Source organism: Myotis davidii, unplaced genomic scaffold (assembly GCF_000327345.1).
Source record: "Myotis davidii unplaced genomic scaffold, ASM32734v1 scaffold57, whole genome shotgun sequence".
NCBI lineage: Eukaryota > Metazoa > Chordata > Mammalia > Chiroptera > Vespertilionidae > Myotis > Myotis davidii.
Window position 1 is genome coordinate 912033 of NW_006289718.1, and position 24337 is coordinate 936369.

At 35.3% G+C, this 24337-nt stretch overlaps 1 protein-coding gene across 1 annotated transcript in view; it reads left to right on the forward strand.

Annotated features, from left to right (window-relative positions):
- VPS13C (vacuolar protein sorting 13 homolog C (S. cerevisiae)) overlaps positions 1 to 22864 on the forward strand; it is a 173292-nt gene extending 150428 nt beyond the window's left edge. The window contains exons 77-85 of the mRNA XM_015563005.1: positions 1793 to 1868; positions 3255 to 3418; positions 5151 to 5196; positions 7815 to 7938; positions 8421 to 8535; positions 13320 to 13408; positions 19062 to 19185; positions 20662 to 20745; positions 21075 to 22864. Coding sequence (XP_015418491.1) covers positions 1793 to 1868; positions 3255 to 3418; positions 5151 to 5196; positions 7815 to 7938; positions 8421 to 8535; positions 13320 to 13408; positions 19062 to 19185; positions 20662 to 20745; positions 21075 to 21164 — 912 coding nt within the window. The 3' untranslated portion in view covers positions 21165 to 22864. The remainder of the gene's footprint in view (positions 1 to 1792; positions 1869 to 3254; positions 3419 to 5150; positions 5197 to 7814; positions 7939 to 8420; positions 8536 to 13319; positions 13409 to 19061; positions 19186 to 20661; positions 20746 to 21074) is intronic.
- The last annotated feature ends 1473 nt before the right edge of the window (positions 22865 to 24337 follow it).

Below are 24337 nucleotides of genomic sequence, written 5' to 3' on the forward strand. Positions count from 1 at the left end.
AAACTGATACAGGGTTAAGCCTCAGACTGACCTGCTGGCAAAGTCACAAACAAGTCCTAGCTTAGAGGGCACAGTCCTCTTAGCATAATTAGGCTTGACCTTACAACGGGGCACTCAGGGGACCCCGGGAAGCAGGGGGCTTGGCAAAGGACCAGGGAGGGCAATGAGGGAAAACCTGGAAAATATACCACCTTCCTGCTTTGCCTATTGTCAGTCCCCCTGTGTCATCAGCCATAAGGACCCACATCATTTCTGCTTTCAGAACTGAGCCAGCTCCTGGGTGTCCCTGCTGCCACCCCCACAAGCAGATGGTAAAGAAGGACAATGGAAGAGCAATCCCCACCACATAACAGCCACCTCCATGCCGCCTGGTCCCCCAATATTCCCAAATTATCTCGTGTCTTTTCTTTTTCATTTGTTGTGCGGCTCTTCTTCCAGACCCGAACCCTGAACCACACAGGACGTGGAGGGAAACATGACATAAAATGAGTCAAATGGTGACAGAAGGAGACTTAACTTTGGTGGTGAACACACAATAATGTAATATACAGATAATTTATTATAGAATTGAACTCTTGAAACTTTTAGACTCATTAACCAGTGTCACCCCAATTAATTCAATAAAATTTAAATATATATATCAGTATTCAACTTTTTTATTTAAAATTACTTGAGATGACATTAAAAGATTGTTTTATAATGAATTGAGCACTTCTGTTGTCTGTGCAATAAAGCATGCCCACATTTTCCAGGATTTAATTGTACTTGTAAGGAAGAATGCTACAGAGATTAAGACCATTTCAAGGCTGTTTCACCACTATGGAAGGAACTAATGGGGCATTAAAAGCTGACTTAGTTTTATATTCAGGTTTTGCTCTAACCTGTTCTCCTCCATTTAAAGGATCCAGGAGCCCAAAGTAGTGAAGGTTTCAGAAGGACAAAGTAGAGAGAATAAATGGGAGCACAGGGAAGCCAATACTGTGTGGGCTCAGTCTTGTTACCAGTGGGGCTTGTTTAGCTTTCTTTTTTTTTTTAAATGTAGAACATAACATTCACTTTTTTCCCCTTTATTGATTAAGATATTACAAATGTGTCCTTATCCCCCCAATGTCCTCTCATCCCCCCAGTCCTGCCCTCACTCTCACCCCTGTTGTCCACATCCATCGCTTATGCTTATATGCATGCATACAAGTCCTTTGGTTGGTCTCTCCCCCTCCCTCCTCCTCCCCTACCTTCCCTTTGAGTTTTGAGCATCTGATTGATGCTTCTCTGTCTCTACATCTGTTTTTGTTCATCGGTTTATGAACAAAACTCATTATAATCCACAAATGAGTGAGAGCATGTGATATTTATCTTTCTCTGACTGACTTATTTCACTTAGCATAATTCTCTCCAGTTCCATCCATGCTGTTGCAAATGGTAGGAGTTCCTTCCCTTTTATAGCAGCGTAGTATTCCATTGTGTAGATGTACCAAAAAAATCCACCTTTGTTTAGCATTCTGATGGAACTTGGTGCTGAGAGGGCAGCTTCCAATTGTGACTGAGGCTAGGGGTTTACTCCTATTCAATTTTTGTCATCTTAAAGGGTATGTTGAGATCAGGTGGGTTGAAAGTGTCTTCAAAAATAATAGGTGTTCCATCAATATTTGGGTTTGAGGGCAAAAGCTGTGTCATCACATGTTATGGCTCGTTACAGATTCTGTATCTTCATGGAAACCCTAAAATACTAGATTAACAGTCTTAAACTTATTCTGTTTTAAATAGCATTTTTTTGTTTCTTGTTTTTGGCCAGGGTGCTGTACAAGGCCCTGAAGAATTTGCTGAGGGGTTAGTGATTGGGGTAAGAAGTCTCTTTGGACACACAGTAGGTATGTACCACATACTTATGTATATATATGTTTTATTATAATAACTAGTGACCTGGTGCAAGGATTCATGCACATTGAAAGGAAATTAATTAGAAGGTGGCTGGCGGTGTGGGACTGGGCGAGATGGGCTGGACATGCCCTGGAACCAACCTGCCTTGGTCCCTCCCCGGCCTGCCACACCTGGGGTGGTGCCATGGCTCAGGGGCATCTGTGGAGTGAGCGATGTCCGTCTGGCAGGTGGGGTCCGTTGGCCTGGCCTTTGGGGATGGGGCTGAAACCAGCTCTCCGACATCGCCCAAGGTGTCCCGGAGTGCGAGAGGGCACTCTGCAAAGTTGCTCTCGTACAGGGTATGGAATGCAAACACAAGTGTGCAGTAAACCAGATTCGGAGCCGACAGTGTCCCAGCAACAACATAACCCAGGGCCGAAGGTGGAATCACATGGCCCCGTGAGGAATCAGGCTCCCTCCTCTCTGGTTTCGGGATGTGTCACCTGAGAACCTCCACTGCCAAGTCACGACTGCTCAGTAGCTCCTGCATTGAGCATCTGCCTCCTGGTGGTCAGTACGCGTCATAGCGACCAGTCAGACGGTTGGACCCTTAGCATATTAGCCTTTCATATATCTATAATAATAAAAGCATAATATGCTAATTAGAGCAGACAGCCAAACGACCTCCGGATGTCCTTCCAGATGAAGCCACAGCGGCAGGGGCCGAGGCAGAGGAGGTTAGGGGTGATCAAGCAGGCAGGCGAGGCAGTTAGGGGCGATCAGGCAGGCAGGCGAGCGGCTGTGATCATGCCAGCAGTGGAGAGTAGTTAGGGTCATCAGGCAGGCAGGCAGAGGGGTTAGGGGCGATCAGGCAGGCAGGCAGGTGAACAGTTAGGAGCCAGTGGTCCTGGGTTGCGAGAGGGATGTCCAATGGGATTGGGCCTAAACCGGCAGTTGGACATCCCCTGAGGGGTTCCAGATTGCAAGAAGGTGCAGGCCGGGCTGAGGGACACCCCCTCCTCCCCCCCACATGAATTTTGTGCACCAGGCCTCTAGTATAGATTATAAAATTAATTGTTCATGAAAAACAAATTATTGTATTTTATAAAAAGATGACTTTTCTAATCCTTTTAAAAGATGTGTTCTCTTGTTCTTAAATGGAAAGTAATTTAACACTGATTTGCTGGATTTTTTTATGTCTTTGTAGTATAGAATCCATGTACTTTAAATAATTTTATTCCTCTTCTTGGTAAATGGGAAACAAAAAATAAATGTTTGCATTTTTATGTATGAGACAGAATTTTAAGCAATGGTTAGTTTAAGCAGTCGTATGCTATGTACAGTGGTAATGCTTGTTAAAGAAATAATGCAGCTTACTTCTCTGGGCCTTTTGATAGGTGGTGCAGCAGGAGTTGTATCTCGAATCACCGGTTCTGTTGGAAAAGGTTTGGCAGCAATTACATTGGACAAGGAATATCAGCAAAAAAGAAGAGAAGAGATGGGTCGACAACCTAAAGATTTTGGAGACAGCTTGGCCAGAGGAGGAAAGGGCTTCCTGCGTGTAAGTCTAATGCTGAATCCTCAAGACGCCCTCGACTTTTATGCACACTTCAGATATGTACCCTTGGAATACTGCTTGAGAGCCGATATCTGTTAGAGTGGCAGTAGTGATGCATTGTGAACTTTTCTGTTTCCTTTTTGCTTTCCTCCTCCATTATCATCATCAGATCTATCCCCAAAATTGCAGACTTAGTTTGGCACTTGGGTTGGAGTGAAAACCCCATAATGATGGCGGGTTAGCACTGGTGTGGAAGGGAAGAAATATATAAGCAGAGAAATATGGCAAATGATGATACCTGTGGGGAGGAGGAGTTTAGGTCATCATTAATGGACCATTCTGTGGAAGGGAGGTGTAGAAGTTGTATATTAACCAGAAACTGCCATTACTACTTCTCAGTACTTTAAAAATTATACCAGAGGCATGGATACCTGGAACAGACTGACAGACCTCAGAGGGGAGATAGGTGGCGGGGCGGGGGACTGGAAGAGATTAGTCAAGGAACATATATGTACAGCCCATGGACAGAGACAACAATGTGGTGAAGGCTTGGGGGTCAGGGGGAGAGCAAGGTCTGAAGGGGATAAAGGGAGGGGGATAGGGGGCATCTGTAACAGTGTCAACAGCAATAACAAATGCATTCCCCCCCAAAACCATTCACACACACACACACACACACACACACACACACAGTGGGGAGTTAGTGTCTAAATGGTAAGTTAAAATATTAAAAAAAACTTTTAGGACAAACATTACAATAAATTTTGTGACTATAGCACAATAAGGAATATAAATCTAATTCATAATATACTTAGAGTTAAGCAGGTAGGCCATTATTGGGTAGAGGGGTTAATCACATTTTCAAACAAAGAAACAAAAAATTATGCAGGTAATATATGAATATGGTTTAATTATGGATTACATATGAACATTCTCCTTATAAGTAATTATAAAAACATAATTTTTCCTTTTATATTTAATAAGTAATGAAATCATTATAGGTAAGCTCAAAGTACTCTTTGGTCACCCCTTACCTCTTTGCAGGGGTATCTAATCTTTTCAATAGGGTGTATTCCTTTAGTTCTTTTTTTATATGTTTATATAATATGCAGGTAGTTTTAATTAATGCCACTACTTGACAATTACTGGGAATGTATAGATATATTACTATTTTAATTTTGGAAATTTCAGGAAGCTATACCTGCTGTGTTTGTGCCAGTGATTTGTAATGTTGTATGTTGTCTCCTCAAAATCTTTCAGGGGTCCCTTCATTATCAATTTTCCACACTTTTATTAAGTTATAAGTAATCTCATTAAAATTTATAAGTAGATATTATGGATAATTTGGCTCAACTCACTCATTTTGCAGTTTATAGAAACAGATTTAACACCCAAAACTAATACAAAATAATAATTGAATGTAAGCTGTAATTGAAAAAATAAATAAAAAATACCATATGAAATAACAACAAAAATAATCTTTTCACCTGCTTTACTGTTCTTTCTGTTATAAAATATTACTTCTACAAGCTGCTTTCATTTAACATTTTCTGTGACATTTTAAAAATCATAGTGTTCACCTCTATGTACATGTTCACATTATCAAATAAGTACTCCTGGGTTTTTGGTTTGTTTTTTTGGTTTTTTTCTAGTGTGTCTGTAGAGACCTCTAGTGGTTGATTTAAAATTAAGCACCCTCATTCAAGTTTGACTGTATGATTGATTTCTCTTTCAGGGAGTTGTTGGTGGAGTGACTGGAATAATAACAAAACCTATGGAAGGTAGGTTGATAATCTTTCCCTCATGTACAGGCTCTGAAGAGTTGATGCATGGTAAACATAGTAAATTTTATTGCTAATAGGTATTTGATTGGGAGGATTTCTGATTAATTTTATGTTCATAGTTCTAAATTATTGTTTAATGAATATGCTTTTCTCAGAAAGTAGAGGGGTTAAGTAGTAGACTGTAATTTAGACTTCAAATGTTATATTCAGGAAGTTCATAAACTAGATTGCTGTGGACCTTCAATAGCTACTAACTTATTTTTTTATCCTATTTTAAAAACCACATTGCTTTACTTAGTGCAATATGTATCAAAATCCCAATTGGCTTCTTTATAGAAATTGATAAGCTGATTCTAAAATTTAAACAGGAATTTAAAGGATTGCAAATAGCCAAAGCAATCTTGAAAAAATAGAACAAAGTTGAGGACTTGTACCATCTAATTTTAAAATTTACTATAAAGTTACAGTAACTAAGACAGTGTGGTACTAGCATATGAATAAACATATAGCTGAATCAATGAAATTGAGATTCTAGAAATAAACCTTTACATTTATGGTGAATATATTTTTTAGAAGCGTGCCAAGATAATTTCATAAAGAAAAAATAGCCTTTCAACAAATAATATTGGGACAACTGAAAGTAAATATATGGTGTTATATTTTATGACATAGCAATTCCACTCCTAGCTATACACCCTAGAGAATTTAAAACATGTTTGCCCCAAAACTTGTATATAAATATTCATGGAAACATTATTCATAGTAGCCAGACTATAATAGCAACCCAAATGTTCATCAACTAATGCATGGATAAATGAAATGTGGTATATTGATATAATGAAACATTGTCCAGATGTAAAAAGAAATCAAGTATAGATGCTTCTCAACTTATGATGCAGTTATGTCCCGATAAACCAATTTTAAGTTTAAAATATCATAAGTCAAAAATGCATTTACTACTACACTTTAAAGTATTGATTGCTTACCCACATGATCACATGGCCACCTGGGAGCTGAGCCTCACTGATGCTGCCTTGCATCATGAGACAGTATCATCCGCATACTGCTAGCTCAGGAAATTTGAATTAGTTTTTACCGAATGGATATTGCTCTCATACCATCGTAAAGTCAAAAATCATAATTTGAACAATTGTAAGTTGGGAACTGTCTATACCAGGAGTGGGCAAACTTTTTGACTCGAGGGCCACAATGGGTTCTTAAACTGGACCGGAGGGCCGGAACAAAAGCATGGATGGAGTATTTGTGTGAACTAATATAAATTCAAAGTAAACATCATTACATAAAAGGGTACGGTCTTTTTTTTTTTTTTTAGTTTTATTCATTTCAGATGGCCCGGATCTGGCCCGCGGTCTGTAGTTTGCCCACGGCTGGTCTATACAGTATAAGGTGGTGAACCTTGTAAACATGATGGCAAGTGGGAAGGCTAAACATACCACCTATTGAATGATTCCAATTGTAGGAAGGTCCACAATAGGCAAATCCATAGAGATAGAAAAAAAGTAGATTAGTGACTGCCTAGGTTTGACTGGTGGGAGAAAGGAGGTAAATTGCATAAGATCGGATGGGGAAGGGTCAGGGAAAATGGGGAATGACTGCTAATAATGATAAAAATTTTCTAAAATTGAATCTGGTGATGGTTACACAACTCTGAATATACTAAAAATATTTAATTTATACTTTAATGAGTACATTGTATGGTATATGAATTATATTTCAGTAAAGTTCACACATACCATATATATAATAATAAAAGCTTAATAATATGCTAATTAGACTGGATGTCCTTCTGGATGACCTTCAGGACAAAGCTGGGGCTGCGGGGGCCAAGCCCCTTGCTTGAATTTCGTGCATCAGGCCTCTAGTGTGTGTGTGTGTGTGTGTGTGTATATATATATATATATAATGTACACTACTTGAAAAATTTTCTGACGGCTGGCATAAAAAAAGAAGATATTTTCTGGTCAGTTCTTAGACCTTCTAGTCACAAATACTCTTGAGTTACTAATTATAAATTTGAACATGCCTCAGGATTACCTGGAAGGTTTATTAAAACAGATTGCTGCACTGACTGGGTTGCTAAATGATTAGAGTATTGCCTGTAGACTGAAAGGTGTGCGTTTGATTCCCAGTCAAGGGCTTGTACCTGGGTTGCAGGCCCTATTCCAGCCTTGGTCAGGGCGTGTACAAGAGGCAACTGATTGATGTGTCTCTCACATCAATGTTTCTCTCTCTCTCTCTCTCTCTCTCTCTCTCTCTCTCTCTCTCTCTCTCTCCTCCCTCCCTTCCACTCTCTTTAAAACTCGATGGGGGGAGGGAGGGGGATATCCTTGGGTAAGGATTAATAAAAACAGATTTCTGGGACCACTCCCAGAGTTCCTAATTCAGTAGGTCTAGGATGGGGCCTAAGTGCGCATTTTTAACACACTTTGAGAACCACTGATTATCATGTTGTCATTAAATTTAACTTCTTCAGAAAGCCAAATTTTGGAAGCTTTTTGAATAAGCATTTTGGCATTTTACTCAGGCTTCTGTTGTGTTCAAACTTGATTATTTAAAAATATCTTTATACATTCATTGTCTTTGGTTTTATGAAGGTGCCAAAAAGGAAGGAGCTGCTGGATTCTTTAAAGGAATTGGAAAAGGGCTTGTGGGTGCTGTGGCTGGTCCCACTGGAGGAATCATAGATATGGCCAGCAGTACCTTCCAGGGAATTCAGAGGTAATTAAGTACATACTATGTGCAAGATATGTGTCTGTGTGCTAATTGTTGCTAGGGATACATAACTACGTAAATATTTTGCTTCCTGTATGACAGGTTCACTAAGTAGAGTGCCACCAGAAAGGAATAAGAGGAGACATTGTTTATGCCTAAATTTCTCTTTTTTCTCAATGAATGTTTATTGATACCTACTATATGCTACACACCAAGGATACAAAGAATGGACAACCTAGTCTTTGCCTTTATTCTTTGACGTTTCTTTTCTTTCTTTTTTTTTAATAGCTGGGAGAGGTTGGAGTCAGACAGACTTGGTTTTAATATTTGTTGCATTATTTGGGACAAGTTATTTAAAAGTACTCTGATTGTTTTTATCAAATACTGATGTAATATGGAGCATAGTACAGTGTTTTATCAACATATATACTTGTATTATTTTGAAGGATTCTCACAGTTTCTTATACTTATTCTGATGCCTTATACAGGGCAGCAGAGTCAACTGAGGAAGTGTCCAGACTCCGTCCCCCTCGCCTGATCCATGAAGACGGCATCATTCGCCCCTACGACAGACAGGAATCCGAGGGCTATGATTTATATGAGGTATAAGTTCTGTTCTTATGGTCATGAGTGAAATTTAATTTTAAAGATTTCTAGGATCAGAATTTCATGGGTGGTTCGTGAAGTTCCTCATTCATGAACTTTTTTAGAGATTACACAAGGAACGTGGTTTGTAGAGTAGAATTTGATTGCTTTATTATAGTGTAATGTGTTAAATGGGAATAACTGGTAATCTTTTTTCTGCACAGGCGCAAAGCTTTTTTTGTACAGAAAGGATAATATTAAAAGAAGTTGTAGGCTTTATTACTATTTGTGTGATAGTTCATTTAGTTAACATTGTTAACTTTGGCTTTCTGCTTTGTAGCTAATTACTGGAATTTCACTGCTTTCTTTTATCCCAACCAAATCTACTTATTTGGACTACTCTGTAAATCCAGATTTACTTAGATAAACAGAAGCTGGAGGAGAGAAAAAAAGATTATGTACAATTATAATAGTTTCAAGCCTTAAAAAATTTAAAGGATTTTTTTGGCTTTTAGTTTTTACTGTATTTAAATAAAATAGACCTGTATAAATATACTCCAATGATTAGCTTTCCCCCAAAATAAATTTATTAATATTTTTCTACTTTCATTTTAAAATAAAATGACTCTTCATTGTTATTAGTCTATGGCTTTTATTATATGTGATTACATTTTATTTATCTGCATGCTTCTAACTTTATTTTCTTTCTTTTTCTGCCTACACAGCAAGAACTGGAAATACAGGAGTAAATGTCTCCTATACCACTACTTGATTTCATCCTTAAAAATCAAAACAAACTGTGGTATTAATTGACTGTCTTTGATTTATTTAGGTTGAGAATCCATTTTCATGAGCTTTTTTAAAAATAAAAATCCGAACTTTTTATTGTAGTGTCTTGACTACAAATAAAAATGGTATTCATGATAATACTATATAGGAGTAAGAGATCAATATAACAGATTAAGTAATGCAGAAAAATCAACTCTTTTCTCCATTTAGTTGGTGAAAGACTTTAATTGAGCTCAGAAGCACACATTTTAACTATTATTTTGAAAATTGTATCTTTTCTTGTGGCATTCATGTACATTTCAGTTAAAGTTGGATAAAGGAAATTATGTCCAATGTATTATGTATTCTTTGGCTTATTAGTCCTGATGATGGAATTACATAACTTTGTTTCATAAATAACCCTAAATTTACCCACGTTATGGAAGTATTAACTGGGGCGTATGTTTTAATAACTGAAGTGTTAGTTAGTTGTTCTATGTCTGTCAATGAATTTTGAGAATGTGTTTCCTTACTTTTTTTCCTTTTAAAAACTCTTGGTATTCTTGCTAGATAAATGGCAATCATTTTATAATTATGTACATATATTCTCAGCCTTTAGCATTTATACTTTTCAAAAATTGAATCTCCTTGTTGGTTATGCTAATTTCACAGTTATATTACTTTTAATTAATGTAAATAGAAGTTGAACATGTAATTAGACAAATTGCTTATGTGGCACTTGAATTCATAGATTTATTTATTTTTAAAAGCTAACCCTTTTTGTTTTTAAGTCCTCCTTATCTTAATGAGAACAAAATACCATAAATGATTTTGAAATTAGTGCCTTCATAGTTAATTTTCATAATAAGTTATCATTCTTTTCCCCCAAATTGAAACCAAAGTATAAATTTAGATTTAATGTGTTATACATTTGAAGAGAATGAAACTGTTAGCATATAGCTGGTCAGTTGGATTATATCTATTTTTGATTCATATACTTATGATCATATAATATTTAAAATGGTGTTTCTTGCTTTTTTCATTTTAATTATATTTTAAACCATAATTAGCAAAAGAGTAAATTAAATGCTTCACATTTAAAACAAGCACTTTAAAGAAAAAAGAATGATATCCAAAGACCAGCCTAAAACTCTAGCTGACAAATTTTTCTTGTGCCTACATAATTGAGAATTGGCAAAAAAGTCCCTGCATATACAGTTTCTGTAAGAATCTGGCACAATAACTAATTCAAGATGCTGTCTTTAATCATCACTAATAATTACTTTTCCTTCTTAGGTAAAAGTAACTATTTTTAATTTACCTGGATATATTGCAATTTTAATGAGACTTGATTTTTGGGAAATTGTATTAACTTGTTAAACATTTTTTAACTTACTGTTTACTTTCTGTATGTTTAGCTTTTTATATTGTTAAACTTTTCCTTGTAATGATCCGTTTTACAACTGCTTATGAATAAGCACAAAACTTCAAGAAGCTTTTTATATTTAAAGCTAAATGTAGTTATCTTGTCTGATTTATTAGTTTTTGTTAATATCAGACATCTTTTAAACTTTTATATGTTATTTTAGTTACTGGAGGAAATAGAGTGATTGTATATTAATAAGATGACTTGGTAATTATTCTCAATGAGTGACAAGTGTAGGCTTTTTCATCCCTTGCCCATCTTGCTATAATCAGTTATTTATGATGTATTTATTGATTATCTAGACTGTGCTGGATATACAAAAGAAATAAGACTTCTGTCCTTAAGAGACTAAGTATAACATAATGTCTAAATATTAAAGAGAACTAGAGTATAAAATTATTTCCTCCTAGCCTTGATTTGTTATATGGGTACATTCTAAATATTTATTTGGGAATTTTTTTATTTTCTCCATTTTCTTTTTCTTCTGATTATTGCTCTGTATTATTTAATGCCCAGCTTTGAAAGTTACTAAATCATATACTGTGTTTTTATAGGATATATTTTGCTTATTCTCCTCCTAGAATAATTACTATATGTCATACACACACACACACACACACACACACACACATATCTATATGGCCAGATCTTATTTCATACTCATCTTGGTTCTCATACATATGATTATATAATATTTAAAATGGTGTTTCTTGCTTTTTCATTTTAATTATATTTTTTCATGTTCATAGAAATATTTCATTCTTAGTTCTTGCATTACCATCTATTAAGGTAACCATGTACTGTGTGTTTGACCATTCCTAATTCTTGACATTAAAGTTGTTTCTGTTATTTTAATAACAGTAATAATGAAACATTATTATATACATTGCTTTTTCATATCTTGTATTATTTCCTTAGAATTTACTTGAAATATAAAATGAATGCTTTTGCTAAAGATTGTAAATTCCTCAAGATGCATTTTGGGAAGAGAGAGTGAATATTTTATTAACTAATCTGGTATCTTGCTGCCATCAGTGACTATCTTAATCTGAATCTCAGAGTGTAGTGGATTTTAGTACTGCTTAAAAAACAAGGTTTCTATAGTATATTATGGTGATAAATTATACTTTAAAAGCTTTCAATAGTTTAAAGATAGCAATAGATTGATAACTAATGAAAGTGCATGAATGATGGAAAGTTGGTAGTATTTTTTGTATAATGCATCTAAAATCCAAAAATTTTACATATTTACATTCCAACATTGAAAATAAATTTACTAAATTATTATATTTATTTTCCATTCTCTCTTTATTAAATAAATTAAGTTATAGATGTTAACAGATTTTAGCTAATTCACACAAGCTTAATGTAAAACAAGTAACTGCTAAACTCCGCTTCTCTGAGATTCATTCTGAAGATGAGACCTCAGTTCTTTGAGGATCCATCTCTGTCCATAGCTTTTTATAATCGTCAAAGAATGACTGGGAACCAAGGGCCTTTAAAAAACGTGTATTTAAAATGGAAATAATAACAGATCTGCTTGTGATTGTTATTGATTACATTATCTATTAATATTGGTGTTATATTCTTGGTTATTCTTAGTTATAAAATGTTAAGGTCTTGGGGGATGGAAAAATATTAAGGTCTTATTTATTGGGTATATTTATGTTTTCTGCTTACATATATCTTAATTATCTAATCTTTAATTATACGTTACAGATAATATCAATAATATTTCATTAACATTAGTTATAAAACATAACTGTTTGTTTTTAATGTGTTGACTAAGTAGTTTTGAGATGGTTGAAATGTAAACAAATGTATTTTAATGTGCTACTATTTATACTTGAATTATTTTATGTTTGTAATTGTTAGCAATAAATTGTAGCAGCTATTTGAAATCTTAGAAATTTTTTATGTGTCTTTATATTAAATTTTCTTCTCTCTCAGGAACATAATTTGATACATACATATACTCATGCATATGTAACCTATAAAACTAAATACTCAAAACACTAAATTGATCAGTTATCTTGGAATTTTATTATGTGTATATCTACCTCTATGTAAAAGCAGTGGTTCTTAGCCTTTGAGAAGGATCACAGACATTTAAAAATATCAGATGAAAAATATGAACCATCATCTGAAAGAAGTTGCAGAACCACATTTTCAAAATTTTATATTCTATTTTAGGTTGTTCATAGCCCTGCCAACATGTTTCCATGGACCCCAGGTTAAGAACCCCTGTAATATTAATGTCCAAGTTTTAGCATATGTTCATATTCTCATGAATGAAAATGTGTGATTATTTCTGGTAGATAGTCTAAAATTTCTAAGTTATCACAGAATGAAATGTTAATTTACCAGAAGATCACTTAGTAAGCATTTAATACATATTTGTCTTTTAAGGAACAGTGGAAGGTAATTTATAAACATGTGATGAATATTTTTTTAGCTTCACACGAGACTATGTGGAATTGTGCTTTGTTCCTAATATTTTTCCTAACATTGTTATTAAAATTAGCTAATATACAATATTAAAAATACTGTTTGAATGCATGTATTATTTACATCTTGAGGGGTTTTTTGTGTGTGTTTTTCTTTTCAGAATCATGTCAAAAAGTTAGAAGGAGAGATGTATCGATATCATTGCGCTATTTCTGGAAGCAAGAGGACAGTCCTTATGATTACAAATAGGTATTAACTTTAAGTGACATCTTTCCAATTGCCAATGATATAGATCTTAAGAATTTTGAAGACTAAAATGTTAGAGGATGTGGAGAACTATATTCCAACTGCAAAATATTCATTGTCATAGACTCGCAAAAACACTGAGCTGATGGCTCCTTTGATATCACTGGTTTAGACCCTCTCATTTTGGAGATGCTGAAACTATGAGTCAGCATGGCTTAGGGGCTTATCCAAGTCACAAAACTACTAAAAAATAGTGTCTAGAATAGATTTCATAAATTCAATAGCCATATGGTTATATGTGAACTAGAGCCCGATGCACAAAAATTCGTGCAAGAGTAGGCCTTCCTTCCCCCGGCTGCCAGCACTGGCTTCCCTCCAGCACCCGGCACCCGGGCTGCTTCTCTCCTCTGGCCGCCCACAGGCACCAGGGACCCCAGCTGGCTTTCCTCAGGCTGCTCGCAGGCTCCCGGGATCCTGGCAATCTTTCCTCCTGTCCCGGCTTTGTCAGGAAGGACATCTGGAATGATGTCCAGTCTAATTAGCATATTACCCTTTTATTATTATAGATTATAAATTTACTTATGGAGGGTGAATTCATGAATCACTTTTTCTCACTAAGTTTTATTTTGGATGATAAGCATAGGTTTTTTTTAAAGGATGATAATTATTTCTGTAGTTTTATTCCATTTTTTTCTAAGTGTTTTGGGAGTTGTAGATAATTTTTCCAAGTAAAAGAACTTTGAACTACTGTTTATTTTCTCTATGTCACTCATTCCAAAATGATAATATGATAATTATAGATTAATAATTTTCAAAACTTTCTAAGTTATGTAATTTTGTCGGACTAAGGCAAAGTACTTACAGTAAGCAAAATCTGCATTAGGTTTCTTACTAATGCATTTAAATATATTTGATTGGGAAGGAGAGAAAGTAAAGCTAAAATGATAGGATTTAGACTTAAACCTACAAGCTTTTTTTAAAAGCTTTTAAAAAAATAGTTAATGGATTTTTAGAGAGAGAGAGAGAGGGAGAGACTTCCATGTGAAAACACAACATTGATCTGCCTCTTGCACGCCCCCCACTGGGGATCAAGCCAGCATGTGCCCTTGACTGGGAATTGAACCTCAGCCTCCTAGTGTAGGAGATGACACCCAACCCACTGCGCCACACCAGCCAGGGCTCTACAAGCCTTTTTAAAAAGAGAATCAGTCATCTGATTTGCCCATTAATTAAGAAATTAAAATATTCACAATATTTTCAAAATATTCAAAATATTCACAATCTAAGAAGCAGTTTTGGCAGGCTTGACAAGTAATCATTTATTTTTTATGCTTAAAATTTTATATTACATCCATTAGACTAGACCAAAAACAATGTTTATTTGTATTGTGTATTGTACTTAGCTGCAATAGCAGTGTGTTAATTCATTTTAAAATTGTGTATCAACACTGGGCAATGGAAATGTTAAATTTTTGGTTTTTGTTTGGTAATACTTAATATTTGTTTGATTAGGCATTTTGTGGGAATAGTACTGTATACATTACTAATACACTAGAGGCCCGATGCATGGAATTCGTGCAAGAGTAGGCCTTCCTTCCCCGGCTGCCGGCACCAGCTTCCCTCTGGTCTAATTAGCATATTACCCTTTTATTATTATAGATTAAACTTTTGGTTTTTCTTCAAGTAAATCGAAAAATCATGATAATTTTAAATCCAGTCTCTCATAGAGCTTTTCAGAAGACAATCAGAAAAATAACATTCCTGACCAGGACAATGACATAGTCTCCTTGTTGTAGACTCTAACAGAAATTTCTTTGATTCAGGTGGTTGTCAATATTTTGATCTGTTTGATTTTTAATGTTGTACATAAAATAGCATTGCTTCCAAAATCAGCATTTAAAAATAACTCAATTTTTATTAAGCTGAATTTTTATTAAGTTAAAGTTATGCTTATTCATTGTAGATAATATAGATCAGGAATCAACACAATTTCCTTAAAGGGCCAGTACTAAGAATTTAGGCTTCAAAAGCCATCTCATGTTTCCGGTCTATATTAAACTCTGTCCTTATAGTGGGAAAACAGCCAGGAACAATAGGTAATGAACAGGGTAGCTGTGGCTGTGTTCCAGTAAAATTTATTTACTAAAATAGGCCATGGACTGGATTTGGCTTAGAGGCTGTAGTTTGCCCACTCCTGATATAGAAAATAATTAAGAAAATGAAAATAACTAAAGCTGCGGTTAGCCTTGGACAGAGCTGGTTTGTACTTTTTGTCCCAATGTAACTATTAGTGGCTATCCCTTTCATTCTGAAAAGTGTCCTGATTTCAATGATAACTAGTAAAAATAACCTTTAGCAGCGGTCCCTTCATCCAGAAATACTAGCTGGTATATCAGATTTTTGTAGTATATGTATTTTATAAAAACTATGTATAAAAAAACCGCACCATATACATTTAATTAACCTAGGTTTTTCACTTAAAAGTATATTTGTGATCATCTTGCCAAACCATTAAATATTCTGTGACAACATGATATTTAATGAGTATATAATATGGTATTTATGGATATACTATAACTTATTCAAATACTGCCTATTTGACATTTGATTTTCTCTTTCCTAATATTGTATTATTATGAACACATCTTTGCAGCTAAGTATTTTTTCTATAATTATTTCTTTCAGATAAATTGTTATCAGTGGGATTGTTGAGTTAAAAGTTGTGAAGACTTTTGATGCTATTTCTATTTATTGCCAAGTTATTTTATCAGAAAGGCTGTGTTAGTTTTTTTACATATAACTAATAGTACCTGAGGGAATCCTTTCTCCTATGTTTTGCAAGATGAGATGTTATTTAAACTTTTTTGTTTTTGCTAATTTAATGGGTAGAAAATAATGAGTATGAATATTTTAAAACATTCATCCTTCCATTTGTATTTTATGTTCTGTGAATTGCTTATTCATATCCTTTACTCGTTTTTCATTATGTTAGTCTTTTTCTTACTGAATTTAAAAAGCATTATATAAATTAATGATATTAGCCCCTTTCAGCCAATATATCATTAACATTTTAATGAGTTTTTCAATACATAGGACTTTTAATTTTTCTATATTGAAATTCATCCAAAATTTTGTCTTGATATTTTTTTATCAGTTATTGGAAATAAAATATGAGTTCTCCTGACCTAAATTTATTAGCCTGCAGTTCCACTAGTTGGTCCTAACTCCTACATAATATTTTATTTTAGTAATCTTCATTAGGAAATTGTTCTCTGAGCAGACTTTTTTTTTTAAACCATCTGTCTTAGTCTGTTTGGACTGCTATTCCCAAAATACAAGAGACAGGTGGCTTAACAACAGATTGTTATTTCTCACAGTTCTGGAGGCTGGGAGGTCCAAGATCACGGTGCTGTCTGTGTCTGGTGAGGGCCCACTTCCTGGTTCCTAGATGGTTCTTCCCACTGTGTCCTCATGTGGCAGAAGGTGCAAGGGCGTTTTCTCAGGCCTCTTTGATAAGGGCACTAATTCCATTCATGAGGGCTTTACCCTCGTGACCCATCTTGGAATTCTCTCTACCTCAGAGATTGTGGTTGTCCTGATAGGAAGTGATGAGGGACAAACCTAAAAGAATGAGGATGAATGCAGAGGGGCAGCCTGACAGGACCAGGGCTTGGTGACTGAGTGAACGTGGAGGAGAAGGGAATGCAAGATAATTTTGTGGTTTGGGGCTTGAATAGCAAGAGCGTTGATATTACCATTTACAGTAATTTGAGTGAAACGACGATTTTTAAAATTTTGTTTGAATTGACTGACTTCGATGTGGCTTTGAGATGTCAAAGTATAGATGCCTCAGTAGCAGAGACACAGATATAGACCCTTGATGTTTGGATAAAGATTTGGAGTTGAGATCTTGGACCCTGAGGTGTTAAATAGAAGACGACCAAGATTTGAGCTGTGGTAAACACGGAGAAGGAAAATAAAGATTTAAGGTGGAAGAAGAACAATTATATTATTGGTGTGATCAAGAGAAGGGAGAAATTTAAGAGGGTTGGAATGGTGAATTGCATTTGACACAGTGATTTGTAATGGGTATCTTTGAGTTTTAACTCCATCATCTGATCTCTACTAGGGCAGGAGGAAGCGGGAGTGGAACCCAGTTCCTAGAGACTGTTTGGAATGTATTGGAGGTTGTCCTAGTGATTGGAGGGCGTTTAGTAGGCCGGGGCTAGGGGTGCTGAACTCCCTGCAGTGCACAAGACAATCCCAAACAAGCCCACAATTTTACTAGCACCTCTGCTGAGAATTGTGGTGCCACGGGTCTATTTTGGTTCCCATACTCCATTGGTCACCAAGTTCATAGGACTGTCTACCTTATAAATATCTAGAATTGAGTTTCCCCACCCCTCCCCCCCCCTTCTCACAGCCACTGCTTTAATGGAGGCTCTCACTGTTTCCTGATTGGATTATTGACATAACTTCCTACCTTGATTATCTACCCCACCTCTCCTCCATGACCACTAGAGCTGACTCTGAAGTAAGGAATTATATCATGTCACTTCCCATTGCCTGTAGGTTAAAGTCAAAATTTCTTAAAATGGAAAAACAATCCCCTCCAGATCTGTCACTAAGCAAATTCTCTCACCTTTGTATATCTCTGGTGCTCTAGCTAGTCCCCCACATTCCTCGGATAAACCTCCCTTTTTTGTAGCGCTGTGTATGTCAGTGCCCAGCTCCCTTTGTCTGGGCTTGAATTTCCCTTTCCCTCCTAGAAACCTCTTTCCTTTGAGAATCAGCTCTTAACGCCACCTTCTTTACCAGCACAACCAGGCCTCCTCTCTGTGCGTCAGAATTTTTCTGCAAACTCTGCTGTCGCACTCACCTGTTTTATGTATTTACATGTTTGTTTCCCCTCTAGCCTCCCGAGTACCTCTCAAGCAGAAACCCTATCCTTTTTGTTTCTCTGGCACCCTAGCTACTGTAGAATTAACAGTTCTACTTTCCTAGTTTTGCTTTCTGTTAGAGACCCTTTAGAGCCGAGTGTAGTTATATTGGTAATTAATCTGAATCACACACTGGGAAATCAGTGTGTATACACTTTAACAATTGTTATTTTTTTATTGCAATTGAGTAAAATGGGATACTTACTCTGTGATATAGTACATTAGTGTTAAAGTATTCAAACCTGATATTTATTAGTAGGCCTAACATGAATCTTTGCTGACATTTGAGGTTTGTGACATTTCCTGCACATTCTTTCTTGACTGGAAGGCATAAATGATTGACAGTAAAGAGCAATTAATAATTTTCCAAGTAAGACATTTTCAGGAGCTTCTGCCTTTATTGCTTGCCAGATGAGAGTACAACCTGTTTCTGTGTGTTTAAAAGATGATTTCAGTATTTTGCTCAGTTTTAAAAAAATGACACTTTTGTAAATTTTGCAAGATTAGCAGAAGCAAAATTTTTGAAAGTCTGCTTTGTTAATTGGTAGGTGCCATATTTGCTCTTTATCTAGACTTTTTATGTGAAGCATACTATTTTTAATGCCAAGTTATATTGTTTACTGAGTACTACTACCTGTTCCATCCAGCAGAGTGAAATATTAGCAGTAATCATTAACAGTCTTTATCTTATGTTTTTGTTTCCTTTTGTAAAATAGGCGAGTGGTGTGTATAAAGGAGGTTGAAATTCTTGGCCTTATGTGCATAGACTGGCAGTGTCTGTTTGAAGATTTTGTATTTCCTCCGAGTGTCAATGGGAACCTGCTAAACATTTCAGTTAAGGTAAGAAAACTAGAGTCACGTTTTTAAAATATATTTTATTGATTTTTTACAGAGAGGAAGGGAGAGAGATAGAGAGTTAGAAACATCGATGAGAGAGAGACACCGACCAGCTGCCTCCTGCACATCTCCCACTGAAGATGTGCCCGCAACCCAGGTACATGCCCTTGACCAGAATCGAACCTGTGTTAAATGAGTGGAAACCAGTGTTTTTGACTCTTTTTTTTTTTTTAAAAGTTAACTACACAAAATATTTGAAGGATTGTTATTGGCTGAAATGTAAGAAAAGGTATAAGTGACTTATTGAGATACTGTACACTATTTTCTGGCAATCCTTGATTGTGTGGAGTGAAATATCAATTCTATCTACTGATAATTCTAGGGTGCTGATACTTCCTCTTTGGGGAGAATGAAGCATTAGTAAATAAAAGGTCTTTTTAATTTCATATGAATATCTGTTTTGCTCTAATCTCACGTACTTCTGGAAAGATTCCATTTTTTAGGCATTTAGGAGGTTATTATAAATATAAGGTCTAAAACACCCATGTTTTATTATTTGGCATTTTTAGAATGCTAAACAATTGAAGTATATAAAATTCTTTTAAGTATTTCCTCCCCATCATTTTCTAAGAAATAAACTTTAATTATATAGCAGGTAATTAGCAAATGTGATAGCCCATCTTTTGCTTAGTTCTCAGACTCACTTTACTTTGATATACGTATATATGTATATATATATACATTATATATATATTTATATATGATGTATTATAAATTTATTTTAACCTCTTTACAAGAAACTAAAAATTGTCACTCCAAAGATGGTGTTTTTCCTGAACAGTAACGATGTTATCTCTATGACTGAATCTATCTGAAAAACATGTATCATAAAATTTAATAGTTAGAGATGCAAGTGCTGTTATTTTTTAATTTATGTTTTCTTTCATAGAAGTTTACAAACGAAAGAAACTACTGTGAAACTATAGTATTTTGTATTCTAGCCTTCCCTCCTTGTAGAGTGTCAAAATGTAGAGTGCCTTAGTAAATGAGACGTAGTTTTCCAGCTAGCAAAGACTGTGTCACTGTGCAGATATATTACAGTTTCCTTGTTTATCACTTCCCTTTCACATCAGTGGTGAGAATCAGCCCAATGTATTTTGCATTATATAAGAATTTTATCTATCAGCCACGGAAATGAAGGAAGGGTTTTTGATTTGTCAGATGTGATGGTAAATATCATAGCTTGCAAAAAGTCATTATTTTATACAGATAGATGCATACTCCTCCAATTTCATAAATTCTAACTCACAGATGGAACCACTGTTCTTGTACCAAAATGACTTATTTTTTATTCTACCTGACAATGTGTATTTTATATGGTTATAAAATAGAATTGACATTTAAGCATCCAATTAAAGGTAATGAATGTTTTCTTCTCCTCCAAAATAATCTTTTCTGTCATTCTTTCTTTTGAAATAGGATCAGAGTATGTTCCACAAAAAAGATAGTGCCAATCAATCCTGTCTCCGGAAAATTTACCTACTGGATACCACCACAGCAGAGGTAAACAACTTATTTCAAAGAACATCCCCTCAGTTTTTTAGCTGAAAGATATTTTAAAAATAGGTTATAGTTACCAATACCCATTACCAATACCCATTATTTCTGCCAAAAGATCTTCCAGTTATGTTTGGATGGATATATGAGCTTAAAATAATATACTGGGCTCAGTATGCCAGAAGAGTCTTATTTGCGTTACACGTGTGGCATATTCTTGTCCTTGACTCTTGGACCTGTGTGGAAAGCTCCAGCTCTTGCGTTTGTCCCTTTCTCTTCCACCAAATTAGCCTGCACTTCTCTTTACCATTTATAATAAATACTTTATTTTGCAGAGAGCATGTCATGCCATTGAGGATGCACAGTCCATGAGACACCAACAAAACTTGAGGAAGCAGTCATCACTGAAACTTCTCAGGCCCTAAGTACCTTGTAATCACAGATCCTAGGGCTGCTCCTGGGAGAAAATCAGTCATGTCTGTGAACCACCCTTCTTTATCTTACCAAAGAGAACATTTTAAGCAATCCTTTAGTTGTAGACTTTTTTTTGTAGAATAGCTGGATACTTGGTTTTTCATGTTTTTTTCCTTTGGTTTTGACTCTAATTTTGTAGCCATGTGTATGTTAATAATCCACTCTACAGTGCTACAAATGGGTCAGACCCTTAAAGAAATATCACTTCCAACTGAGTGAAATTTCCATTAATGTTAATATTGTGAATCAAATGGTAATAGACTTGTTTTTAATTAAAGCCTTTACTCGAGAATAAGAAAGGAGCTCAGATTCAGATTGTTATTTGAGAGGTTTTGGACAAACCTTTGGACAAATATTGAATACTTTGTTCAGTAACTGAACTAACATTTTTGGTAAATGCGGCAATTGACTGAAGAGAAGCCACTAAAGGGAGACATGATGTTTCCTTTTTTTTTTTCCCTCATGAAAAACATTGTTCTCCTAATAAAAATGTTTGGTTTGGTGCTTATTTTCCCTCCTTGCATTGCAATATTAAGACATGAAAAATCAAAACTTAAAATATCAATGCTCTGCTCTCTATAATGTACCATTTACAAAATTTTGGAAATTATTTTCATGTCCTTTCAAGATGAATTTATATGGCACAACTATAATTTGCTGATACATGAAACTATTGCACTTTAAGTTTTAAAGATTTAGAAGTATGAAAAGTTTCATAGTTTTATATCTCCAGAAATTGTTTTTCATAAGTTGAAAGATTTTTAAGGGCATTATAAATGAACAGTTATAATGCATGCCTAGAAATTTATTTTAAATACTTAATAGGAAGAATGAAAAACCTCTAGTTGCTTTATGTATAAGCAAAATAAGGCATATATAACAACCCTGGAAAATAAGTGGTAGATACGTGTTTTGAGGGGGCAGGCCTATGAGGATCAATTCAGTCTACAGTATTTTTTTGTTTTTTCTGCATCTTGCTTATGCTGATTAAAGATATACTGCCTACTAAAGCTTTTTAAATTCTCAAAAGTACTTAATTTCCTTGGATGAATCTTTAAATTTGCTCATGGTTTTTAACATGGCATTTATTTCAAATCACTGAATTGATGATGAAATGAAGATATGAACACACTTGGTTTGTTCTGTTTTTGTTGGCATATGGTAATGTTTTTACTATCTTTATTCATGTTTTTTTAAAAACTGGCCTTAAAGCGCTAAAAAATTTTTTCTAGTTATTATTTACTGCAGATTCCAAAAAAGAGGAGGTAATAACTGATTCCCTAAATATTTGACCTTTGATAAAGTATGGTGATCTTTGCTCTCTTTTCAACATCTTTCTTTTTTTCTGTGAAGAAAAGTATCATTTATAAAACTTCTAGGATTAAACAGAATTCATCAGTAGTTAATTGCAGTTTAAGAAAAGAGCGTTACAAACAATTTCATAACAGGTGTGCTGTATTTTGTGTTTTACAACTGACTTAATCAGGAATCTGATATATCTATTTTTCATATGAATCATAGTTATTGACAATGCCCTAAATATTTAAGAAATTTTATTGTACTAATGGCATGTACAAAACATTGAACTAAGGAAATATTATGAATTCCTCATCTCAAGTTGGCTTAAAAATAAATTTTCAAATATTGGTAACATTTTAATTTGGTTAATCCCCTGGGACAGTATAATAATGTCTTTTGTGTTTTTAAAATGCTTTGAGAGTTTATTATTTGCATATGAACTACTGAGAGAAATAAAACATTTGGTACATTGTTTACAAGTGTGAGTTAGTGTTAAATATTCAAGTAACATTTTACGTTTCCCCTTTCCTCTTCCAATCCTATGATAGTGAGGAGTTCGATTAATAATGATGGAGGGCTCTGACAGCTGTCTGGTTTTTTTTTTTGTATCTACTAGTCTGTTTCTGTTTTGTTTGTTTATTTTGTTCATTAGATTCCCCATATAAGCGAAATCATATTATATTTGTCTTTCTCTGACTGAGGAGTGGAGGGAGATCGGGGAGCCGGTGGGGGGAGGTAGAGAAGGGTAAAGAGGGGATAAATGGTAAGAAAGAGACTTGACTTTGGACGGTGAACACGCAATACAATAAACAGATGATGTATTATAGAAGTATACACTTCAAACCTGTAAAAAATGTTATTAGCCAATGAAACCCCAATAAATTCAATGGAAAAAGAAAAAATAGTTATGGAGGGCTTTGTAAGACACTAGTCAGGGAAAGGTTTTCCTGAGGGTACTGTGCCCTTTACCACATTGGATATCTGTGGCACAGAACTTCAATACAGGAAGACTACAGAGAACGTATTTCACCTAGGGCTCAGCTGCCCCACTTTGGAATCGCAGCTGGGTTTGCAGTGAGGCCATGCCTTTTATGGTGTCTGTCAGACACTGACCGTGAATGACAAGGAGGAGCATTCCTGGGAGACCCAGAGGTCCTCTGACTGCGGACTTTGGCTTGAAGACTCTTAAGCCTTATAGAAGCTTTATTCGACTGCATGGAAGGGTGAGAGGCCACCACCCAATTTGTCTTTCTGTCTCTGTCTTTTTGGTCCCATCTCCCGCCTCCATCCTCCACTGGGAGATCAGTGCACAGATTTTCTTACATATGTTTCATGATACAGTATTGCTTTTATTCTGAATTATGTATGAGGAAAACACTGTCATCTTTTTGATGCTTTGGGTCTCTTAAGTATGTTGAGCTGCCTATATCTATTTTTTTTTAATGTTTTCATTGATTTTCAGAGAGAGAGAAAGAGGGAAAGATACAGTGATAGAAACATCAATGAGAGAGAAATACCAATCAGCTGCCTCCTGCACACTTTCTACTGGAGATCAAGCCCACAACCCAGGCATGTGACCTGACCAGGAATCCAGCTGTGACCTCCTGGTTCATAGGTTGACACTCAGCCACCCAGCCACACCAGCCAGGCCTGTATCTGTATTTTTAACAACGCTCCACATGTGTTTCTAAGGTACAGCCAGGACTAAAAGTCAATGTTCTGGACTTAAAATAATCTCTTGAAGAGCTACAAATATAAATGCCAGTTAAAGTACAGGATTGCAGTCACTGTCCAAGCTAGAAGAACTGTCTTTTTATTGGGGAGG